Below are 19,571 nucleotides of genomic sequence, written 5' to 3' on the forward strand. Positions count from 1 at the left end.
GACTTCCCCCCAGAAAACTGAGCCTCCAAACCACGTACTGCCTACGACTTCAGAGGCTGTTCCTAGGCTCCTGTAAGCAATCCCTGCTCTAAACAGACATAGGGGAGCACACATAGATTGTTCTACCCAGGACAGTCCCCCTCTCCTCTCCAGGCTGTGTTTGTTAACCTTAAAAATAAAAATTGTTTTTCCAGCAAAAATGGGTTAACTCAAGAATGATAGGGAAGGGCAATTCAGGACAAGCAAGCTATGGCAAAAATCATCGCTAGTCTACCAAACAAAGGAGGGGAACTATTTTACAGAGAAAGAGGGGGAAGTCGGCAGGGATAGTTTTGAAGGAAGGTCCATTGGAAAAAGCACTGGGTGAAGGCGGTTCCTCATTGGCCGCGTCGCTGCCTGGTCCTTTTCTTGTAAGAGAGGAAACGCACATCTTTTCCCGTTGGGCTTGTGCTGGCTGATTCTTTTCTGTTTGATGATCCCTCTGTTGGGGTTTGTAATAGAGAATTCTTCCTGTAATTGAGGTAGATTATTATGGCTCCCCCTTCTGGCCGCCTGACTCCCTTTTAGTGAGGTTTCCCATGATTAATTTTCTTTTTTTTTTTTAATGTTTTATTTATTTCTAGGAGAGAGAGAGAGAGAGACAGCGTGAGCAAGGGAGGGTCAGAGAGAGAGGGAGTCACAGACTGAAACAGGCTCCAGGCTCTGAGCTGGCAGTCAGCACAGAGCCCGACGCGGGGCTCGAACCCACGAACAGCGAGATCATGACCTAAGCGAAAGTCGGACGCTTAACCGACTAAGCCACCCAGGCGCCCCTCCCATGATTAATTTTCACATGTTGGTGGCCCCAACCCACCTCACCAGCACCTACAATCTGGCCTCTTTTGGAGGACAGAGGCACCCCTTCCCCCTGAGTCTCTCCTACAGCCAGGAGCCCAGAGACCTCCAAATCAGCCATACCATGCTTCCTTCCCCGAGGAAGTCAAATAGGAGAGTCCTACAATTCAAAGGGCAAGTACCCGCCAAAGTCAGTGGGAATTTGTGAGCTCATGTCCCTGGTAAGTCCTTTTGTCACATGGAAGTTGGTGAATTTCAGGCACAGCTGGATCCAGGAATTCAGACACTACGTTAAGAATTAATCCTCCACGTAGGAGGCAGAGAGAAGTGGAGGCCCAGATTGGCACGTCTCCTGGGCCTCCACGCGGCCTGCAGGGCTGCAAGGAATACCCCGCGCGATCTCTCTCCCTCTCCAGCCGCACCGCCAGCGCTGCCATGCCGACCACCAACCAGGGCTGGCCCGAAGACTTTGGCTTCCGGCTGGGCGGCTCCGGCCCCTGCTTCGTCCTGGAGGTGACAGAAGGGAGCAGCGCACACGCCGGGGGTCTGCGGCCCGGGGACCAGATCCTGGAGGTGGAGGGACTGGCGGTGGGCGGCCTGAGCCGCGAGCACCTCGTGCGCCTGGCCCGGCGCTGCCCGCGCGTGCCGCCCAGCCTCGGCGTGCTCCCGGGCCCCGACGGCTGCCCAGCCTCGGGATCCGGCCGCAGGTCCCAGACCGCAGCCCTGGGGCCACTGCACCCCGGCAGAGGCCCCTCCCTGGGCCGTGAGCTGCTGCGCCTGGCGGGCCACAAGCGCCCCAACGCCGTGCACCGGGAGCGCAGGCGCAAGGCCCAGGAGTTCAGCCGCAAGGTAGGAGGCTCGCGGGGTGAGGGGTGAGGAGGGGGGGCGGGTACCCTGAGGGCGGGGAAGAGGCCTGGTGTGGGTCTGGAACTTGAGGCTCCCACAGCCTGGAGCTGAGGAATCGTCCAGAGACATATTTACCAGAAATATAATGACATTCAAGCTTCAAGGCCCTGTACCTAAATTTGTAATTTTTAATCTTTTTTTTTAAGTTTATTTACTTATTTTTGAGAGAGACAGAAAGAACGAGTGGGGGAGGGACAAAGAGAGAGGGAGAAAGAGAATCCCAAGCAGGCTCCACACTGTCAGCACCAAGCCCAATGCGGGGCTCGAACTCATGAACCATGACCTAAGCCAAGGGTCGGACGCTTAAGCGACTGAGCCACCCAGGCGCCCCATAATTTTGTTAATTCCTGTTCAGTTGTTTCGTAGACATTGCTTTTCTCTTTTGAGATGCATAGGTGTACATCAAGTGTACAGATCAACACATTTTACATGTAGATCAACAGAAGATAGATAATGATAGAATGTAGAAAACAATGATTCCTCCCCCCCAAAAAAATTCCCCTGTGCCCCTTTCTGTCTATCCACCTCATAAAGAAGTAGCTGATATTTTGAACTCCGTCATTATAGACGGCTTTTGCCTGTTTGTGAACTTGCGGTTAATGGATGAACTTGCTGTTAATGGATGAACTTGCTGTTAATGGATGAACTTGATGTACCTTTTGGTGCTGAGCTTCTTGTACTCACCATTATACTTGTGACTTTCATCCACATCCTGCACTAGTGGATCATTCCTTCCACTGCCCCTATTACTAACATAGTGTCTTAGTCTTTTGCGGCTGCTGTAACAAAATACCAGAGGCCAGGAGGCTCATAAACAAAAGGAATTAATTTCTCACCATTCTGGAGGCTGGAAGTAGAGGATCTCAGCACACCAGCAGATTCAGTGTCTGGTGAGAGTCACTTGCTGGGTCATAGCTGATGCATTCTCACTGTGTCCTCATGTGGTGATGGGCAGGGGAGCTCGCTGGGGTTTCTTTTCTAAGCACACTGATCCCATTCATAAGGGCTCTACCTGCTGACCTAAGCACCTCCCAGAGGCCCCACCTCCTAATACCATCATCTTTGGGGCTTGGGATTTTAATATATGGATTTAGGAGGAATACGAACATTCAGATAATAGCACAAAACTGGGATCCAACCCTGCCTTACACAGCAGGCTGGCTGGCTAGCTGGTGACAGGAGGCCCTGGCTCATGTCCCCCAACCGTCCAAAGGCATTTCCTCTCAGACTTTGGCATGAACGGGCCCTGAGGGGTGGCAGGTGGGAAGTTAGGGCTCCCGTGAGGACTGAGATGAGAGCCCGGCAAGGCCACGAGAGGAGCCCAAGGTCTGAGTCACTAAAGAAAGCAAGAGGTGGCCACCAGGAGAGGTGGAGACGCAGGGCTGGAAAGAAAGGTCTGAGGATGGAGTTGGCCTCGGGCCAGAATCCCAACCAATTCCTGATTTGCAGAAACCTGACCCTTTCCTGGACAAATCCAGGCAAACCCAAGAAACCTGGGGTATGACAGTCACGGAGGAAGAGGCTGACGAGTATGGTCATTTCTACTTGGGGCCACGGGCAAGGTCTCCGTGCAGCAACTATCTCAGGCCATCCCCCTTCCAGCTGTTCTCCAGGGCCTTCAGATGTGGATGCCGAACCCCACACCCTGGAAACTCAGTTTGATGACTGGGACACCTTTCCTTGTCCTCCATGGAAAGGGCACTGCTCATCCCTCCTCTTGGCAGAGCTCAGCCATGAGGTTTTGGGGGGCAGAGGGCTAGGAAGCCCTGCTTGCATTTGGCTGTCACAGAAATGGCTCCCAGCCCACTGCCCAGTATCAGACCTCCATTCACCTGGCCTTCTCCAGTGCCCAAGCTTGGTCCAGTCCTCTCTCCTAAACTGATGCCCTCAGGAGCCTCACCTCCACCATGTACCCTGGTATGACCCTCTGTCTGGGCAGGACCCTAGCTTGAGCCTTTCAGCCCAGGCCCCTGAGCAGGCCAGCCTCTGTAGCCAAGTATATGCAGTCACTCTCTCACACACACGACACTTAGTTCTGGCCTCTGTGGGTCACCAGTGTCCAGCTCCTCAAAAGATGTGACGTCCTTTCTATCCCCAGAATAGGCTCTGCTGTCGTATCAAACATCTTGATGCCTTTGCACACCCCCACAGATTTATTTTTCATCCACACAAAGTCCTCTAAAAGTCCAGGTGACACTCCAGGGTGGCTGGCCTCTACACAAGGCCCTCAATATTCCAAGATGCCTCCATCTCAATGTGAAGCTTCAGGATTTTCTCTAGAAGAGGAAAAGAACATGGAAAATTGTGCATCAGCTCTTAAGGACTTCAAAAAGCAAACTACTGCACCTGCAGTCAATCCTCATTGGCCAGAACTAGTCACATTGCTGCTCCCAAAGAATGCTGGGAAATGTAGTCTTCTGCACATCCAGGGAGGAGAGCTAGAAAATACTGGTGAGCCCTTGTGCCCTAATCCATTCCGGCTGCTGTAACAGAATACCATAGACTGGGTGGCTTAGAAACTACAAGGATTTATTTTTCACAGTTCTGGAGGCCAGAAGTCCAAAGTGAGGGTGCCAGCGTGAAGGAGTGAGGGCTCCCTCCTGGGTTGCGGGTTTCTCTTGTCCTCACAAGAGAGAAGGAGCTGGGAACTCTCTGGGGCATCTTTCATAAAGGCACTAATCCCACCCACAAGCACCCCACCCTCATGACCTAATTACCTCCCAAAGGGCCCACCTTCTCATACCATCACTTTGGAAGTTAAGTTATCAACATATGAGTCGGGGGTGGGGTGAGGGGTGCACCATCTTTCAGACCATAGCAACTAGTAATGTCTGCTAGAATTCCAGATGGCCTGAAAGGGCTGTCTCAGACTCCATCCAGTCCCTGGAGAGTTGGAAGGGGGCATGGTCAGAACCCTCAGAAGGTCAGGGTGGACATGCAGACCTGGCCACAAAGCAGGGCCAGGGTGGTGACGGGGGGGGGGGGGGGGGGGGAGATGTGACTGGCCGCTCAGGCCAGCCATGATGAGTTTTCTGGCAAGGGGGAGCAGTGGGTTCTGGTTAGAGCTCACCAAGCACCTCCAAAAACTGAGAGCAAATGCCTGGGAAAGACCGCCTCAGGACAACCAAGGGCTTCTTGACAATTAGCTCCCAGCGCTCTCCCTGCCCCAGTTTTTCCTCCTTGAAGATTCTGATATTTAATAGAAAATCCATTAGTGTCCCGTGATGGTGCCTCATGCTTAGATGTAGGTTGGGAGCATCTGGGTAATAGCTGACACCAAAACCACACTGTGGCACAGGCCCCAGGGGGGAGGAACTATTTTTTCCTCTTTCTTACATAAAACGTCTTTCCAGCTAGCCATGTTCTCCTTTGAATTGAGGCTGCAGCTGACTTTGATTTCAAAACCACTAACCTTCCTCGGCACAGTGGGTGCATGAGAAGGGGGTGCTGGTGCTGCAGCCTGCCCTACTCACCACCAGGGAAACTGGGGTCTGCCGGGGAGCTACAGGAATGCGGTGAGAGGCCAGCCGGCCATTTGTGACTCTTCGGTTCAGTTCCAGAAACATTCACTGAGTGCCTACTATGTGCCAGGCTCCGTGCTCAGGTCTGGGTCTCAGGTTGTCATGTCAGGTCACATCAGGTGGAGGAGAGAGACTTGCGGGGTGCATGTGCCAGGACCCAGGCATGATGCCCTCGAGCCGCTCTTTCTGTGGCATCATCGTCTCTTGAAAGCCTTCCTTAATCGCCTTGTGCAACTATCTAGGAGGGAGTTGGACATGTAGTTATGAAGTTCAGGAGCAGACTCTGGGCTGAAGATCAAGGTCCAAGAGTCACCATTTGGGGCCCTTGCCCAGAGAATTGCCACGGGGTGCTGCAAGAAGGGAGCGCACCGTAGCGGGTCAGGGCAGTTGTATAGAAATAGCAAGTGTAGACAGTTCTGAGCCAGAAAAGTTGAGTGTGATCGGGTTGCAGGGCAAGAAGGACTGTATGTACTCGAGTATTTACAGCGGGAGAGGGACTTGAACATTTATATAAGCTCCAGGGAAGGCGGCAGTAGAGATGCTGACATCAATGTGTTTCGCCATCACTGATTGTGGGCCTTCAGTGTGCCAGGGGTGGGGAGACTCCTGTGAGGAGGGCAGGAGGGGAAACTGCTCCCTGCAGCCGATGTTCCTGTGGGGAAAAGCCAGCGAGGAAGTGGATGAATCTATAAACAAGTCAACTGGGCATAACGAGCAAGGGGGTGAAGAAATAAACAGGGAGATGAGAGAGAGAGACAGGGGCCGTTGGGCCAGGGTGGTCAGGAAGGCTCCCCAAGGAGGTGACTTTCGAGCGGAGGGCCACGTGACAAGTAGGTGGCAGGAAGAAAAGGTGGGGACGGGTGGGTCAGTGGGGCGTCTGTGGACTGGACAGTTAACCTTGATCAGAAAGTGGGGAGCTCTTGGTTGTGGGACAGCGGAGTGTGGTGGGGAAGGATGCTGTCTGGATGTCTGGAGGTGGATGGAAGGTGGAAAAGGTGGCAGCAAACAGCCCCCCCCCACTCTGGCTGAGGCTGCACCCTCACTCCCCTGAGAGAGATGCCTGGAGAACTCACACGCTCACTCTGCCGCCCAGCCTCCCCACCTCTGCTTCAGGGTCAGCTCAGGCTGTCAGCGCCCAGACACCCCCCCAGACCTCTGACCATCAAGGGAAGGTTCTCATGGAGTAAGATAGAGCTTGGCTAACTGCTACATTAAAAAAGAAGTGTTTCAGGGCACCTTGGGGGCTCAGTCAATTAAGCGTCTGACTTCTGCTGATGTCATGATCTCATGGTTCATGGGTTCGAGCCCCGTGATGTCTGTGCTGACAGCTTAGAGCCTGCAGCCTGCTTCGGATTCTGTGTCTCCTTCTCTCTCTGCCCCTCCCCGGCTCACGCTCTGTCTCTCTCTCAACAATAAATAAACATTTAAATTTTTTTTTAAAAAACTCACATCACTCTTGTGATTCCATTCACAAGAAGTATCCAGTGTAAGCAAATCTATGGAGACAGAAAACAGATTAGTGGTTGCCAAGGGTTGGGGGAAAGCGGCCTAAGGCGTGAGTACTTCATGGGCACAGAGTTTCCATTTGCGGGAGTATGAAAGTGTTCTGGAACCAGATGGTGGTGATGGTTACACCACGTTGTGGATATGCCCAGTGTCACTGACTCGCACACGTTAAAATGGTTAGCGCAGTAAATTGTATGCCACGTGCATTTTTACTACAGTGAAATGTATGTATGTACATATATTTTTACTGTAGTAAAAAATAAAGGGAAAAATGATAACATGCATTCTTTTTCTTCACTGTATAAACCACATAAACACACTGTACAGAAAATGGAAACCACTGACTTAAAAAATTCAAATTGCTATGAAATTTAGTGCATATTTCCAAATCTTAGACATATGTGTGATCGGATACGTATAAAAATTTAACGCCGCAGGCGCGCCTGGGGGTCTTAGTCGGTTAAGCGTCTGACTTCGGCTTAGGTCATGATCTCACGGTTCGTGGGTTCGAGCCCCATGTGGGGCTCCATGCTGACAGCTCAGAGCCTGGAGCTTGCTTCGGATTCTGTGTCTCCCTCTCTCTGCCCCTCCCCCACTTGCATTCTGTCTCCATCTCTCTCTTAAAAAATGAATAAACATTAAAAATATTTTTAAAAAATGTAACACTGCATATTCCATTTGTAACCTTCTTTTGTCCCTTGCCCATTTGTCATACTTATCCTGCATATTTTATAGCAGCTTTAGTGAATTATATTCACATATCATACAATCTACTGATTTCAAGTGTACAAGTTCAGTGGTTTTGGATATATTCATTGATATATGCAACCATCACCAAATCAATTTTATTTTTTATTTTTTTAATGTTTGTTTATTTTTGAGAGAGAGAGAGAGACAGAGCATGAACGGGGGGGGGTTAGGTGTAGAGAGAGGGGGAGACACGGAATCTGAAGCAGGCTCTAGGCTCTGAGCTGTCAGCAGAGAGCCCAACGTGGGGCTCAAACCCACAAACTGTGAGATCATGACCTGAGCCGAAGTGAGACTCTTAACCAACTGAGCCATCCAGGCACCCCCAAGATCAATTTTAGAACACTCTAATCACCCCCCAAAAGAACTCCCACAGATTTAGCCATTTCATGGTTTTAACCACTCTCCATTTCATGGTTTTAAATAAAGAACTCCAGAATCATTCTTTCTGACCAAATAGTACCACGTTACATCAAATCTAAAACACCGACAGTTGCAAGATTCCCCGTTTTATTTACCACCAAAAGAGAAAAGCCTGTGCCAATTAACACATGACCCATATTTTCTTATTACTTACTTGTCACTTAGTTTAGTAGTCATTGAGACTGGACTTTTAAACTTATTTGGACATATTTAGTGCCGGCGATGCACATATGTCAGTTCAAATAACAATATAAACATCATGACCACATCCATATACATGCACAGGAACGGCAACTAGCCGTAAGATACACCCTGATTTCAGAGACGTTAAAACGTGAACAAATGCTCACCTAAGAACCGACGATATCCAATACCACAGAGTATCAAGTGAACTTGGCTATCCAACAACAGAAGTCGACTCTGCTAACTTGGGCAGGAGAAAGGGATTTGGGGGAGGAACAGTTCACAGAATCACCAGCCCTAGAACTGGGACAGGGCCAGCTACCTGGAGTCCAGCTGTCCTAAACCACGAAGTCAGGACGAGTCCGCTCAGGCTGCACTGCGGGGCTTCCCCACCACCGTGAACAAGCTTTGCTGTGCCTGCATCTCCACGTCATATTTTCAAGAGGCAAAAAAAACCCTGGACAAGAGCCCCCAACTGCCCAAGGCTACGCTTGGCTACCCCAACTGCCAGAGTCTTGCCTCCCATGTGGTTTGGGGTTTCCCTCTTTGTAGGCTGAATAGCCAGGACTACAACTATCCCCCAAACAGATGTGCTACGATTATGTATCCGTATTATCAGGATATCTAGGGGCCCCAGGGTGGCTTAGTTGGTTAAGCGTCCGACTTTCGCTTAGGTCATGATCTCACGGTTCGTGGGTTCGAGCCCCACGTCGGGTTCTGTGCTGACGGCCAGCTCGGAGCCTGGAGCCTGTTTCAGTCTGTGACTCCCTCTCTCTCTAACCCTCCCCTGCTCACGCTGTCTCTCTCTCTGTCTCTCTCCTGGAAATAAATAAAACATTAAAAAAAAAAAGGATATCTATATTGCTTCCAGTGTCTCCGTATTATGAACAATGCAGAGTGAACCTGTTCACTCCTAAATCCTTGTGTGTCGTCTTGTCTTTCGGGATACATCTAGGATACATTTCTAGATCATTGGGTAAAGTCACGGGTGCATTGTTAGGCTTTGAGCACAACTTACCAAGCTTCCCTCCAGAAACATGGTGCCTGTTTGCACGCCCCTTTCCAACGGCTGCACGGACTCCTCTGAGTAGATGTACCTTGACTGGTATCAGCTGGTTTGTACACAAAGCAGAAGAAAACAGAGGTCCAGAGGAAGCACTGAGGGAGTGCAAATTCAGGGCTAGGCACACACCCCAGGGATTTTTTGTGGTACCAGAATGTTCTCTGTGGGATCTCTCAGCAAACCATGTGGTGGAAGGGAGAAAAGTGTTATAATAATAGTAACTAGCAATTATTGAGTGCCTGGCACATTTTAAAGCTCTTGTATTGATTCCTTTGATCCTTACAATACTCAGAAGAAGGGCTGTCTCTGGGTTTGAGTCCTGACCCTGTGGCCTTGGACAGGTCGACCCCACCTCTACCAGCTTCTGTTTGCTTAGATGTCAATGAGGATATCAGCCCTGGCCCCTCGTATGGCTGCTGTGAGGCTGGAAATGACATGAGGTGGGTAAAGAGCCCACAACAGAGCTCAAGCAGCGCCCCCACATCGGCTGTCCTGTGGAGGTAAACTGAGGGAGGGAGGGCAGGGGGCAGGAGGCAAGCAGAGTTCTCCTCTGGGTCCCTGTGATCATTCACCAGACCCTTCCTTGCAGGTGGATGAGATCCTGGAGGACCAGCCCACTGCCAAGGAACAGGTGTTCGCTGCACTGAAGCAGTTTGCAGCCGAGCAGCGAGTTGATGACCTGGTGTGGGCGCTCACCCTGGTGCTGCCCCGAGAGGCCCGTGCAGCACTCATGGACAACCTCAGGTACCTCTGCTGGGGGACGAATGGGCAGGCAGGGGGTGTTTTGCTTAGAGGTGTCCAGTGTCCCGGCACCACCCCAGGCACTGCTGCTGTGCGCCTGGCTACTGAACTGGACACCAACACCGACCCATTCCTGATGTGGACCAGTGACTCTGAAGTCCGACCCCAGGGAAGGGTGGCTGTTGGCTCTGCTGGCTGCCAGGGCATCACTGGGAATGAGACAGAAAGGGCTGCTAGCTGGGTGGGGACAGGCTGCAGAGAGGACCCACCTCCTGCAGGAAGGATGTCCCCATGCTACAATCAGTGTGTGCCCTCTGTCCTCCGATGATGCCAGCTGTGCGCCAAAGACCTCACCAGGCCCCTCGAGGAATGCTCTCTGGCTGAATCACCCCAGCGCTATTATGCCCATTTCTCAGAGACAAACTGAGGCTCAGAGAGGTTAAGAGACTGGCCCAAAAATCACACAACAAATGAGTGGCTGTCACAGGACCATGAACCCATCAACTGTGCACTTTCTGTTCTTCTGCTCAACTTTGGACCCTGTAAGTTTATCCTTTAGGAAAAAACTTTGCTGGTGAGTTTACACCTGGAGCGGCTCCTGAGTCTTCTGAGCTCCCCACACCCACTCCCTTTCCCACCAGGGCATCACAGCCTTGCACGGCACCGCTTTGATCAGGCCCCCTCTGGGCCTGAGTGACGCCTTCCCTGCCGAGGATACTGCGGGGTCCTTCTCTCCTCACGCTGCCTCCAGGGCGGGCGACTGCTCCCCCCTCCCCCTTCCAGGGCTCAGCCCGCCCTCTCCCCTTGCTGCCATTCACCCCGCAGCCTGCCCCTCCCTCTGGGCCTGGCCAATGTCAGGGACGGGGATGGCCACCCCCCCACCCCCCACAAGCCCAGGCGCAGCTTCCCAGCTCTGCAGCGGAGCACAGAAGGCCACCGAAAGAGGCCACCATGAGCTGCCTGGGGTGAGTTAGGGGCCGGCCCCTTGCTAGGAAAATCCAAAGAGAGGGGAAAAAAGTTATTTCTACACCCTAATTTGCAGCGGAGATGATGCGCTGGCGCTGAGGGCTCCCCAGGGAGGAGATGGACGGGAGCCCCCAACCCCGCCCATCTGCACCAGCGCTGGGCCAGGGGCGCCGGGGGCTCACTGTCCCCTGGGAAGTTGGCGCACTTGTGTCAAGGCTGCTAGCAGCTGGACCCAGCTGGCCCTCTCGGTCTCCCTCATCTCCCTTCGGAGCTGCCCCGGCTTCCATCCCTGTCGCCTCTGCCTCCCAGGACAGCCTGTCTGCCTCCCGAGCCTGCTTTCCCAGTTGTCCGTCCCCAGGCGACCGGCAGCGGGTCAGGATGAGCCGAGGTGGGGGAGGCATCCCCTTGGGCGCGCTTGATTTAGAGCCCGGGAAGTGGGAACCCTGAACACCCGGGGATGCCCGGTCCCCACGGCTTCCCCCGGGGTGCTGCTGGGGAGGATGAAATGCAGCCTCTGTTGTCAGCGATTGTCAAGTACGACAGGAAAATTGGGGAGGATGCTGGAGGAGGGGGCGGCACCCAGCTGGGCTCTGCAGGGAGAGGGGTACCTTGGCAGCATGTGGCTTCAGCCACCCCAGCCCCCACCTCCTTACCCTCCACCGCCCCACCCCCACTCCCAGGCTCTGGTGGCCCACATGCTGGGTTCCAAGGTTATCATAGCCATCCGATTTGGCACCTTCTAGGGGAGAGCTCACAGGGGGCATGGAGGAGTCACAGATACAGTTATTTGTGATTCTGAGGGATGAGTGCCAGCAGCTCAGGGCTAACTCAGCAGGGGGCAATCAGGGCAGGCTCCCTGGAGGAGGCAGCAGGTGCCCCTGCTACAGCTCAGTGACCCTCGGAGTCTGGCAGTATGTCCTACGGGGGTGGGAAGACAGTCCCCTAGAAGAGTCCATCAGGGCCAGGCGTGTAGCCACAGATGTGGACCCTGCCAAGGCGAAGGTGGAGTCACTCAGCACCCAACACAGGGCACCCAACGGTACCCAGCTCCGAGCCACCTTGCTGGGGTGGGTGGCCACAAAGAGCTCTCGCTGCAACCTTGGGATGCCCCATTGAGGAGAGACAAGGTTTAAATGAGAGATGGAGCAGCAAGCCATAGGTGAAGCTGTGTGTGTGTGTGTGTGTGTGTGTGTGTGTGTGTGTGTGTGAGAGAGAGAGAGAGAGAGAGAGAGAGAGAGAGAGCTTGGCAAGGCTGGAACCCACCCAGATCACTGTGTGACCTCTGAGAGGTGGTCCCAGGGGCCAAATAAGAAGGCTGGGGGGGAAAGGAGAAGGAGCAGTGAGACCATGAGCAGAGCAGCCACATGAGCCTTTTTAAAAATTAAACAATGATTATTAAATAAAATTTAAAATTCAGCCTCTCCGGCTCGCTTAAGCACATTTTGAGTGCACAGTAGCCACATATGACTACTGGCTCCTGTGCAGGACAGTGCATTTAGAACGTGTCCATCACTGCAGAAAGTTCTCCTGGACGGTGCGGCCATGAGGGTAAGATTTGGGACAGTGGTGGTAATGTAGGCAAAGGAGTTCCTCCTGCAGCTCAGAGCCTAATGTGGGTCTGTCCTCAAAGGGATCCCAGCTTGATGAAGTGATAAAATGACTTTCTAATTAGGACGGGCCGAATGGTTTGGGAAGCGTGACGTAGTAGTTCGGAGGGAACAGGGGAGCAAAGGCAGCTTTATGGTTTGCTGAGTTCCAGGGAATTAAGAAGGAGCCGGAGGGGCAGTTGGGTGGGAGGAGAGGGAAGCAGAAGCCGTGAGGGAGGAAGCTGGGATCTGGAACCCCAACAGACATAGCTAGAACCCCCAGCTCCACTCACTGGCTGTGCAGCCTTGGGCAGGTTGACTGGCCTCTACAGTTTGTCTGTAGAATGGAGCTGTCAACACTTACGTGTTCCCAGCAGGGCTCTTGGTAGGAAATCACAGAAAGGAAGTGTGCCAACTGCAAGCAGGAAAGAGATCGGTTGAGAATTTGGGGTGACCTGCACACCCCTTCATCCTCTTCTGCTTTAATGACAAATGTCAGAACAACCATAATGCCAAGCGATTGGAAGAATTCTTAATGAAACTGAGCAGAAGCACAAGGGACATAGTATGTGCTCAGTTAGTGTGGGATTCCCCTGGGGAAGGTCTCTTTCTCCCTAGTGTGGGTTTCTCAACCACAGCACTGTTGACATTTGGGGCCCGATGACTCTCTATTGCAGGGGGCTGGCCCGTATGCTGTAGGATGTTCACCGCATCTCTGGCCTCCACCCACTAGATGCCAGTAGCACGCTTTCCTCCCAATCGTCACTGTGTGACAGCCCAAACTGTCTCCAGACAGTGCCAAATGTCCCCTGGGGGGCAAGCCCCACTCCAGTTGACAACCGCTCTCCTAGAGTGATGCGGCAGGTGCTGCAGCAAAGGCCAGCTGCTGGGTGACCCACCCCCACCCCCCACCGTGTTGTCTCCAGTTATCTGGCCAGACGCAGACACTATCCCCTTCTGATGCCTTCACGGTGCGCTGGGGTGCCGGGGCAGAGGGGCGGCGTGCGCCGTGGACAGACAGGGACAGGGACAGGGGACAACAATGACGCCTGGCCCCAGGGAAGTGTGTGCACTTGCGCCTGTGTCCAGATCTAAGCACGAGCGTCTGCTCCACGCTCACGCCTCCTCGGCCCACAGCCTGGCTGTGGGCCGTCTTCACGGCCTTCGGGAGTCGGGCAGGCCTGGTTCTGGATGCCGGCCGTTGCACCCGGAGACCCACAACCGGAAACAGCTCCATCATGACGGGACAGCGGGGGCCCTGCAGATGTCAGGGAGCTGTGTTGGCTGTAGAGGTTTCCAGGCATTTCTGTCCCTGGCAGGGCTGAGGACAAGGCCTGGGAGGCTGCCGCATGAGTGCTGGCTCCGGCTTCCTGCTGCTGCTGGGGAGGAGAGCAGGCCTGATTGATAAAGGGAGGGTGGCGGCCTCACTGGAGCCAGGAACCTGGGGCTGCGGGTGTGTGGGGCCGCACGGTAAACCGATTTCCAGGTCTGACCAGGCACAGGGGCCTCCCTGTGACTGGCTGCAGGGGCTCGGAGGCCGGAAGGTAAGATGTTCCTTCCTCCCCGTGACTGACACAGGGCTATAGTCCCGGGGGGTTTCTGCCCCTGCAGTTCCAGCCTGTCTGGGTAGTGGCACCTCGCGGTGAGGAGAGAGCTTTGAGTTGATGTCCCCCAAGGATCCCTCAGGATGTCCTGCGTCCGTGTTTCCCAAGGGCGAGCAGGACTGATCATCAAGAAGTGACCTCACACTGGGTTCCCTGGGGTCAGCTCCTCTCTGACTCCCAGGGAGTAGCAGGCCCGGAGCCAGAGGAAGGGTCCACACCCCTTTCTTGTTATCTCCTGCTTCTCCTTGTGGCTGCTCCTCTGATTCTCTCCCAACAGGAGGCTGGCTGGCCTCACTTGGGACTTGCCCCAGCCTGGCGCCCCTCCTCGCTTCCCCTCACTCACAGGATCACACGCACTCACCCTCCTCTGTGTTTTTAGAATCTAGCCACTTGCCCCAGCCCACACCCTTCCCTGTTCCCCTCCCAGCCTCCCCTACTCCCCTGGTGCACCGAAATCTCTTGGGTCCCTCCGCCTCTCCTTAAATCCTGAGACAGACCCTCCCCTGGCTCCTCGCCATTCTCAGGGTTCAGTCTCAGCCGCTGACAATGGCGTCCAAGGCCTCCCTCTCTAGCCTCTTGATTAGTGCTTCTCCCCGGGTAGGTAGGTGAGAAGGGCTTCCCGGCGCTGACCTACTCCTTAAAGGCTAGCGCAAAGGCCGGAGAGACGTCCCATGCCCTACAAAAGAAAGTCGGGGCTTCTCCCGAACTGTGGGGTTCAGTCTTGCCGCAGCCAGGTGCTGGGGACTCGCCATGGTGCAGGGGCCTGAGGGGTTGGAGGCGAGGCACCTGGGGAGGGACTGAAGGAGCCGGCAGAGAGGAAGCGGCATTGACAGCCCTGAACCGCCCCCAGATCCCCTGGAGCTAGCAGAAGGGTCCCCCGTGGGGGCGGGGCGGGGCGGGGCCACCCGAGAAGGGGCGGGAGCGGGGCCGCGGGCCCGGGCGGCTCGGGAGGGGCCAAGTGCGCTCGCCCCGCAGAGGCTGGTGGAGTCGCGGCGCCCTCACTCCGCTCGCGGGCTCGGCTACCCCTACCTGTCGGCACCTGCCGCGCCGCCGCCGCCGGCTCCAGATGGGGAAGGACCAGGGCTTCTCTCGGCACTTTCGGTAGTTTATCCCCCCGCGCCCCGCGCCCCGCGCCCCCGGGAACTGTGCGCCCTGGGCGCGGCGCACCCGCCTCCGGCGGCCTGAGAAGGAGGGGTTGGGCTGGGGCACTGAGGTGGGCATCCACCCGGCACACGGGGGCGAGTTCCCCGCGTTGCATGCCTGGAACCTGCACGCCCCCCTAGGGGTCGGGATGGGGGTCGGGGGAGGGGAGAACCAAGGGCTTGGACTGAAAAGCCCTTTTTCCTACGATTTCCTACAATTGGGCAGATCGAGGGAGCTGGCCAGAGACCCATGTCAGGGAATGTGGTGGAGAGAGAGGACCCTAGGGCAGCCCCTACGAGGAATCTGGAGATGGATTTGCACCTGACCCCCCCAGGCAGAAAGAACAGAACTGACTGACTGAAAGGTCGTTGTGTGGCCAAGGAAGAGTCCGGTGGTCTCAGAGAAGCCTGTTGTCATAACAGAGACCTGAGAGTCCCGGGGCAGCAATACCCACAGGGTCAGAGGGGCAGTCATATGCCATATGCCACAGTAGTCCACGAGGTCCCATTGGCCGGGCTCTCCTGGGTTAGAGGATTCAGAGCAGACCCAGGGCTGGGGTGCCTGGCCAGACTGAGCCGCATGGAGAACCAACAAAAGCCAGGAAGGGCGTCTGGTGCACAAGGCAGCCTTGGCCTCTGACTTAGCCCCGAGGACACAGGGCAGGGAAAAGGCCACCAATCTTCTTCCACCTGTGCAGTTGGTGACTCATTGTGGTTCCCACCTGGGGGACACAGGGCCTTTTCTAATTGCTGCTGGAGTGTGGAGCTGGGTGCTCATGTGGCCCCTGCCCAGACTGGACCTAGGGGCTGGGGGAGCGGGGCCATGCCTTCTGGAGCCTGGGGCTGGAGCCCAAAGTGGGCGGTGGACAACTTCTGGCTTGTCATCCCCCCTTTGCCTGGGCTTGAGACATGTGGTGGGCCTGGGAGAGTGAGTGTAGGGAATGTGCAGGCCAGGCGGATGGAGGGGTCAGGCTCTGGAGACCTGGAGTGAACATCTGGGGAATGAGGCTGAGGCTCTAGATTTTCGGGAATCTCTGTGGATGAGCAAGGAAGAGCCTCAGGCCAGGATGCTTCTGCAAGAGTTGAGTAGGGCTTTCATCTTGGCCTCCTGGTTGCCTGGAACATTCAGAACTGGAGCAGAGATCACAGGGGGTGGGGGGGGGCAGAGCTGATGCACCCTCCTCCTGGAGGGTCCACATCCCTTCCTTCCTACCGGCTAGCTGATTCTGCCTTCCTGATCTTATTAACTCTACCCATAGAAGTCAGGGGGCTACTGGACAACCCCAGAGGGATTGTATTTCAGCTGGCTGCAAAGCCACTGTTCCCATCTTCCTCCCTCCTCCCCACCATGCCCTTGGCACTGGCTCCTGGTACAAAGAACATGAAAGGGAGCCTTGGGATGCAGCCAGGGAGGCCTCACTAGCAACCAGAACTTCGGAGGCCCTTGGCAGAGTCCTGCCACAGTGCTGCGGCTCAGGCTGGCCTCTTGTCCAAGCGGTGCTGAGGGCCTGCTGTGTAAGCCCGGAGAGTTACAGATCTTCTCCAAGCCTCCAGATCTCCATGGACGGAGGAGTCTGCCACGTTGTTAACAGCTGCCATTACTCTGAGGTGTGGCTGGGCTGCTGGTGGACCCCCTGTTTACTGAGTCACTGGGTCCCTTCCCAGTGCCAAACCCTGGCTGGTCACCGTGGCTCTCAGCCAAGCCACAGACCTATCCCTCAGAGAACTTCCAGCCTCGCAGAAGACACCCACAGTTACCAAGGGATCAGCCCAGGGTGATCCCACACGGGGAGCCATCCAAGCCTCCCCGCTGCCTCTCATCACTTCCAGGTGGTTTCTCTGAGGGCAGGAACCACAGTGCCATCAGCTCTGAACATAGGCTGGCACAGGTAGCAGGGTCTTAGTGTCTGTCGCATGTCGGATGAAATTGAAGGAAGGCCAGCACTGGGTGCTGAAGGTTGAGCCCAGTAATGCTAGGAAACAGAGTGTACCAGGCAGGGGTAAGTGTAAAGCCTGGGCAAAAGTGTAAAAGGTAGGGCTGGTTGTGGGGGTCCTGGCAAGTTCTGAGGAGGCAGCTGTAGAAAGGACTGGCCAGAGAGGCGAGCAGGAGGGCCCCGAGTGTAAAGATGGTCTGGAGAGAGTATGACCCCGGGGCAGATTGTGGCTTCAGTTTTCTCCTGCGGAGTTGCCTGGAATCCGGTAAGAAGATGAGTGGTGCGGTCCCCGGCTGGGGTTTGGCCTGGCAGGTGAAAGGGCATGGAATGAAGGAGTAGGGAAGAGGTCGGAAGCGGGAAGACAAGCAGCAAGGGCAACAGCACCATGGACGGGCCTGGGGAGCTCAGATCCCTCAAGGCCAGAGTAATGGGGACAGTCCCGAATGTGACTTTCCGGAGGTGGAGCGAGCCAGATGAGAGCGGGCGCCGTGGTTATTGTGTGGCGCAAGCGGGTTGGGGCGCAGGTCCTGGCGCGGAGGGGGAGAGTGGGGTGCAGGCTACTGATTCCCCTGTTACCCCTGGGTAGGGGCGGGAGAGCCCAGGGCGGCGGCCAGAAGACCCTTTAGGCCAGGCTTTGCCACGATCGGGGCGCTGTCTGGGGGCGCGCCCCGACTCTGCGGCCCTCGCCCGCAGGATCTTCATCCCCAAGAAGCACCGGGCGCGCTTCGACGAGGTGGTGTCGCAGGGTCTGCTGGGCAAGCTGTGCCGCGCCCGGCGGGCGCAGGGAGCGCAGCGGCTGCGCCGGAGCCGCAGCGAGGAGCGGCCCGAGCGCCTCCTGGTGTCCACTCGCGCCAGCGCCGCCCCGCGCCGCCCGGACGAGCCGCCCCCGCGCAAGGCTGCCTCGCTGCTGGGCGGCCGCGCGGGCCCAGGGGGCACGCGCAGGTACCCGGGGCGCGCGCACAAGAGCCGGGGCCGGGGTGGAGATCCGGGCAGAGGGCGCGGGGTCAGGGCGTGGACACCTGGGGGGTGTGGTGGGGGGCAGGAGAGGTTAAGGGCAGCAGGATGTGGGACATCTCTATCCCCTAGGCCCCCTAGCTCCCTCTCCCCAGGGCAGGGCACACTGCCAGCCCCCCCACCCCACGTCTTCTTTCTTCCCAGGACAGTCCGAGTCTACAAGGGCAACAAGAGCTTCGGCTTCACGCTGCGCGGCCACGGGCCTGTCTGGATCGAGTCTGTCCTGCCTGGTGAGGGGTGGGCGGGTGGTCCCTGATGGAGTGAAGGACCCTGTTAGGCCAATACTCAGTAACCCACCCCCTTCGCATCCACCCCTAGGTTCAGACATTAGGTAGCCTGTGTCCTCTAAGCATCCATCTGAGTTGGGCCAAACCCTCTTCGAGTTCAGGATCACCTTTGAGCCAAGTGACCCAAGTTCTCCATCCAGACCTTTCCTGTGTCCACACCGGCACAGGAGAGCTGGGAGTACTGTCCCAGACACTGGGAGAGCCAGGGCACACCTGATGCCTGCCCAGGCCGCACCCAAACAGCATGCATGCCCTGTGCCGGGTGCCGGATGTGAACTTGGCACTTGCTGGGCCAGCCAGAGTCAGAGAGGCATCAGGCCCTCAGGGCTTCTGCCCACTATCCAGTCCCCTCCCCTCAATCTGGGCTCTCCTCCCACCCCCATCATGCCTCCCTCGTTTTTTGCTTCTGGAATGGTGGCATCATGAAAAAGGTAGACCTTAGTGCAGGAATTCTTCTTTTTCTGCCTCTGGGGGCAGGGTAGGGGGTCTTCCATTGTGGAAGATCTCTGTGGGGCAGAAATGTCTCCTAATGCTAAATTGAACTGTCCCTCTTGGTAACCACCTCCCAGGGCTGGGTCACCTGCATCCATAACCTCCCAGCACCCGAGCATGCTGCTCCTGGTGACCATCCCCACTGGTGGCCCTGCTGATGCTGAGTCCTGTCTACCCTTCCTCATCTCACACCTCCAGTGCATGACTTTGTGGGATGGACATCTTCTGATCCCCAGGAAAGTGCCTTAGTGTCTCAGCATCGTTATTCCCGCCATGGGGAACACAGATGACTGACACGTTCTAGTGCTTCTCAGATTTGTGCATTACTAAGTTGTTGGCACAGTGTTGTAGGGGAAAAGCCCAAGGCTGGTCCTCTAGAAAAGAGTGGTCTCTCCTCTATGTCTCTTCCAACTGGCCACAGTCTCCCTGTTCCACCTATATCTGGGCAGGAGATACTTTGCCTAGGGCCATGTTAAAACCTAGATGTGCTGTGCTCTCCAACCCAGCCTCCAGGCTGGTAACCCCATGCCTTCCTTGTCATAGGAAGCCAAACGGATGCTGCAGTGAGAGCTTTTACAGATGGGGAAACTGAGGCCTTTAGAGGCTCTGGCAAAGCAAGGAC

At 55.6% G+C, this 19,571-nt stretch overlaps 1 protein-coding gene across 2 annotated transcripts in view; it reads left to right on the forward strand.

The window, feature by feature from the left end:
* Positions 1-1,269: 1,269 nt before the first annotated feature.
* Positions 1,270-19,571, forward strand: part of LOC120228035 (Grid2 interacting protein) — a 33,717-nt gene continuing 15,415 nt past the window's right edge. The window contains exons 1-4 of one of the 2 annotated variants that reach the window (XM_039226158.1): positions 1,270-1,683; positions 9,773-9,927; positions 17,850-18,098; positions 18,315-18,400. In XM_039226158.1, the coding sequence (XP_039082089.1) occupies positions 1,270-1,683; positions 9,773-9,927; positions 17,850-18,098; positions 18,315-18,400 (904 nt within the window). Of the gene's footprint in view, positions 1,684-9,772; positions 9,928-10,856; positions 10,890-17,849; positions 18,099-18,314; positions 18,401-19,571 lie in introns of those variants that run through there. The other variant, XM_039226159.1, reaches the window with a different exon arrangement.

Source organism: Hyaena hyaena, unplaced genomic scaffold (genome assembly GCF_003009895.1).
Source record: "Hyaena hyaena isolate Hyena2069 unplaced genomic scaffold, ASM300989v1 scaffold_20, whole genome shotgun sequence".
NCBI lineage: Eukaryota > Metazoa > Chordata > Mammalia > Carnivora > Hyaenidae > Hyaena > Hyaena hyaena.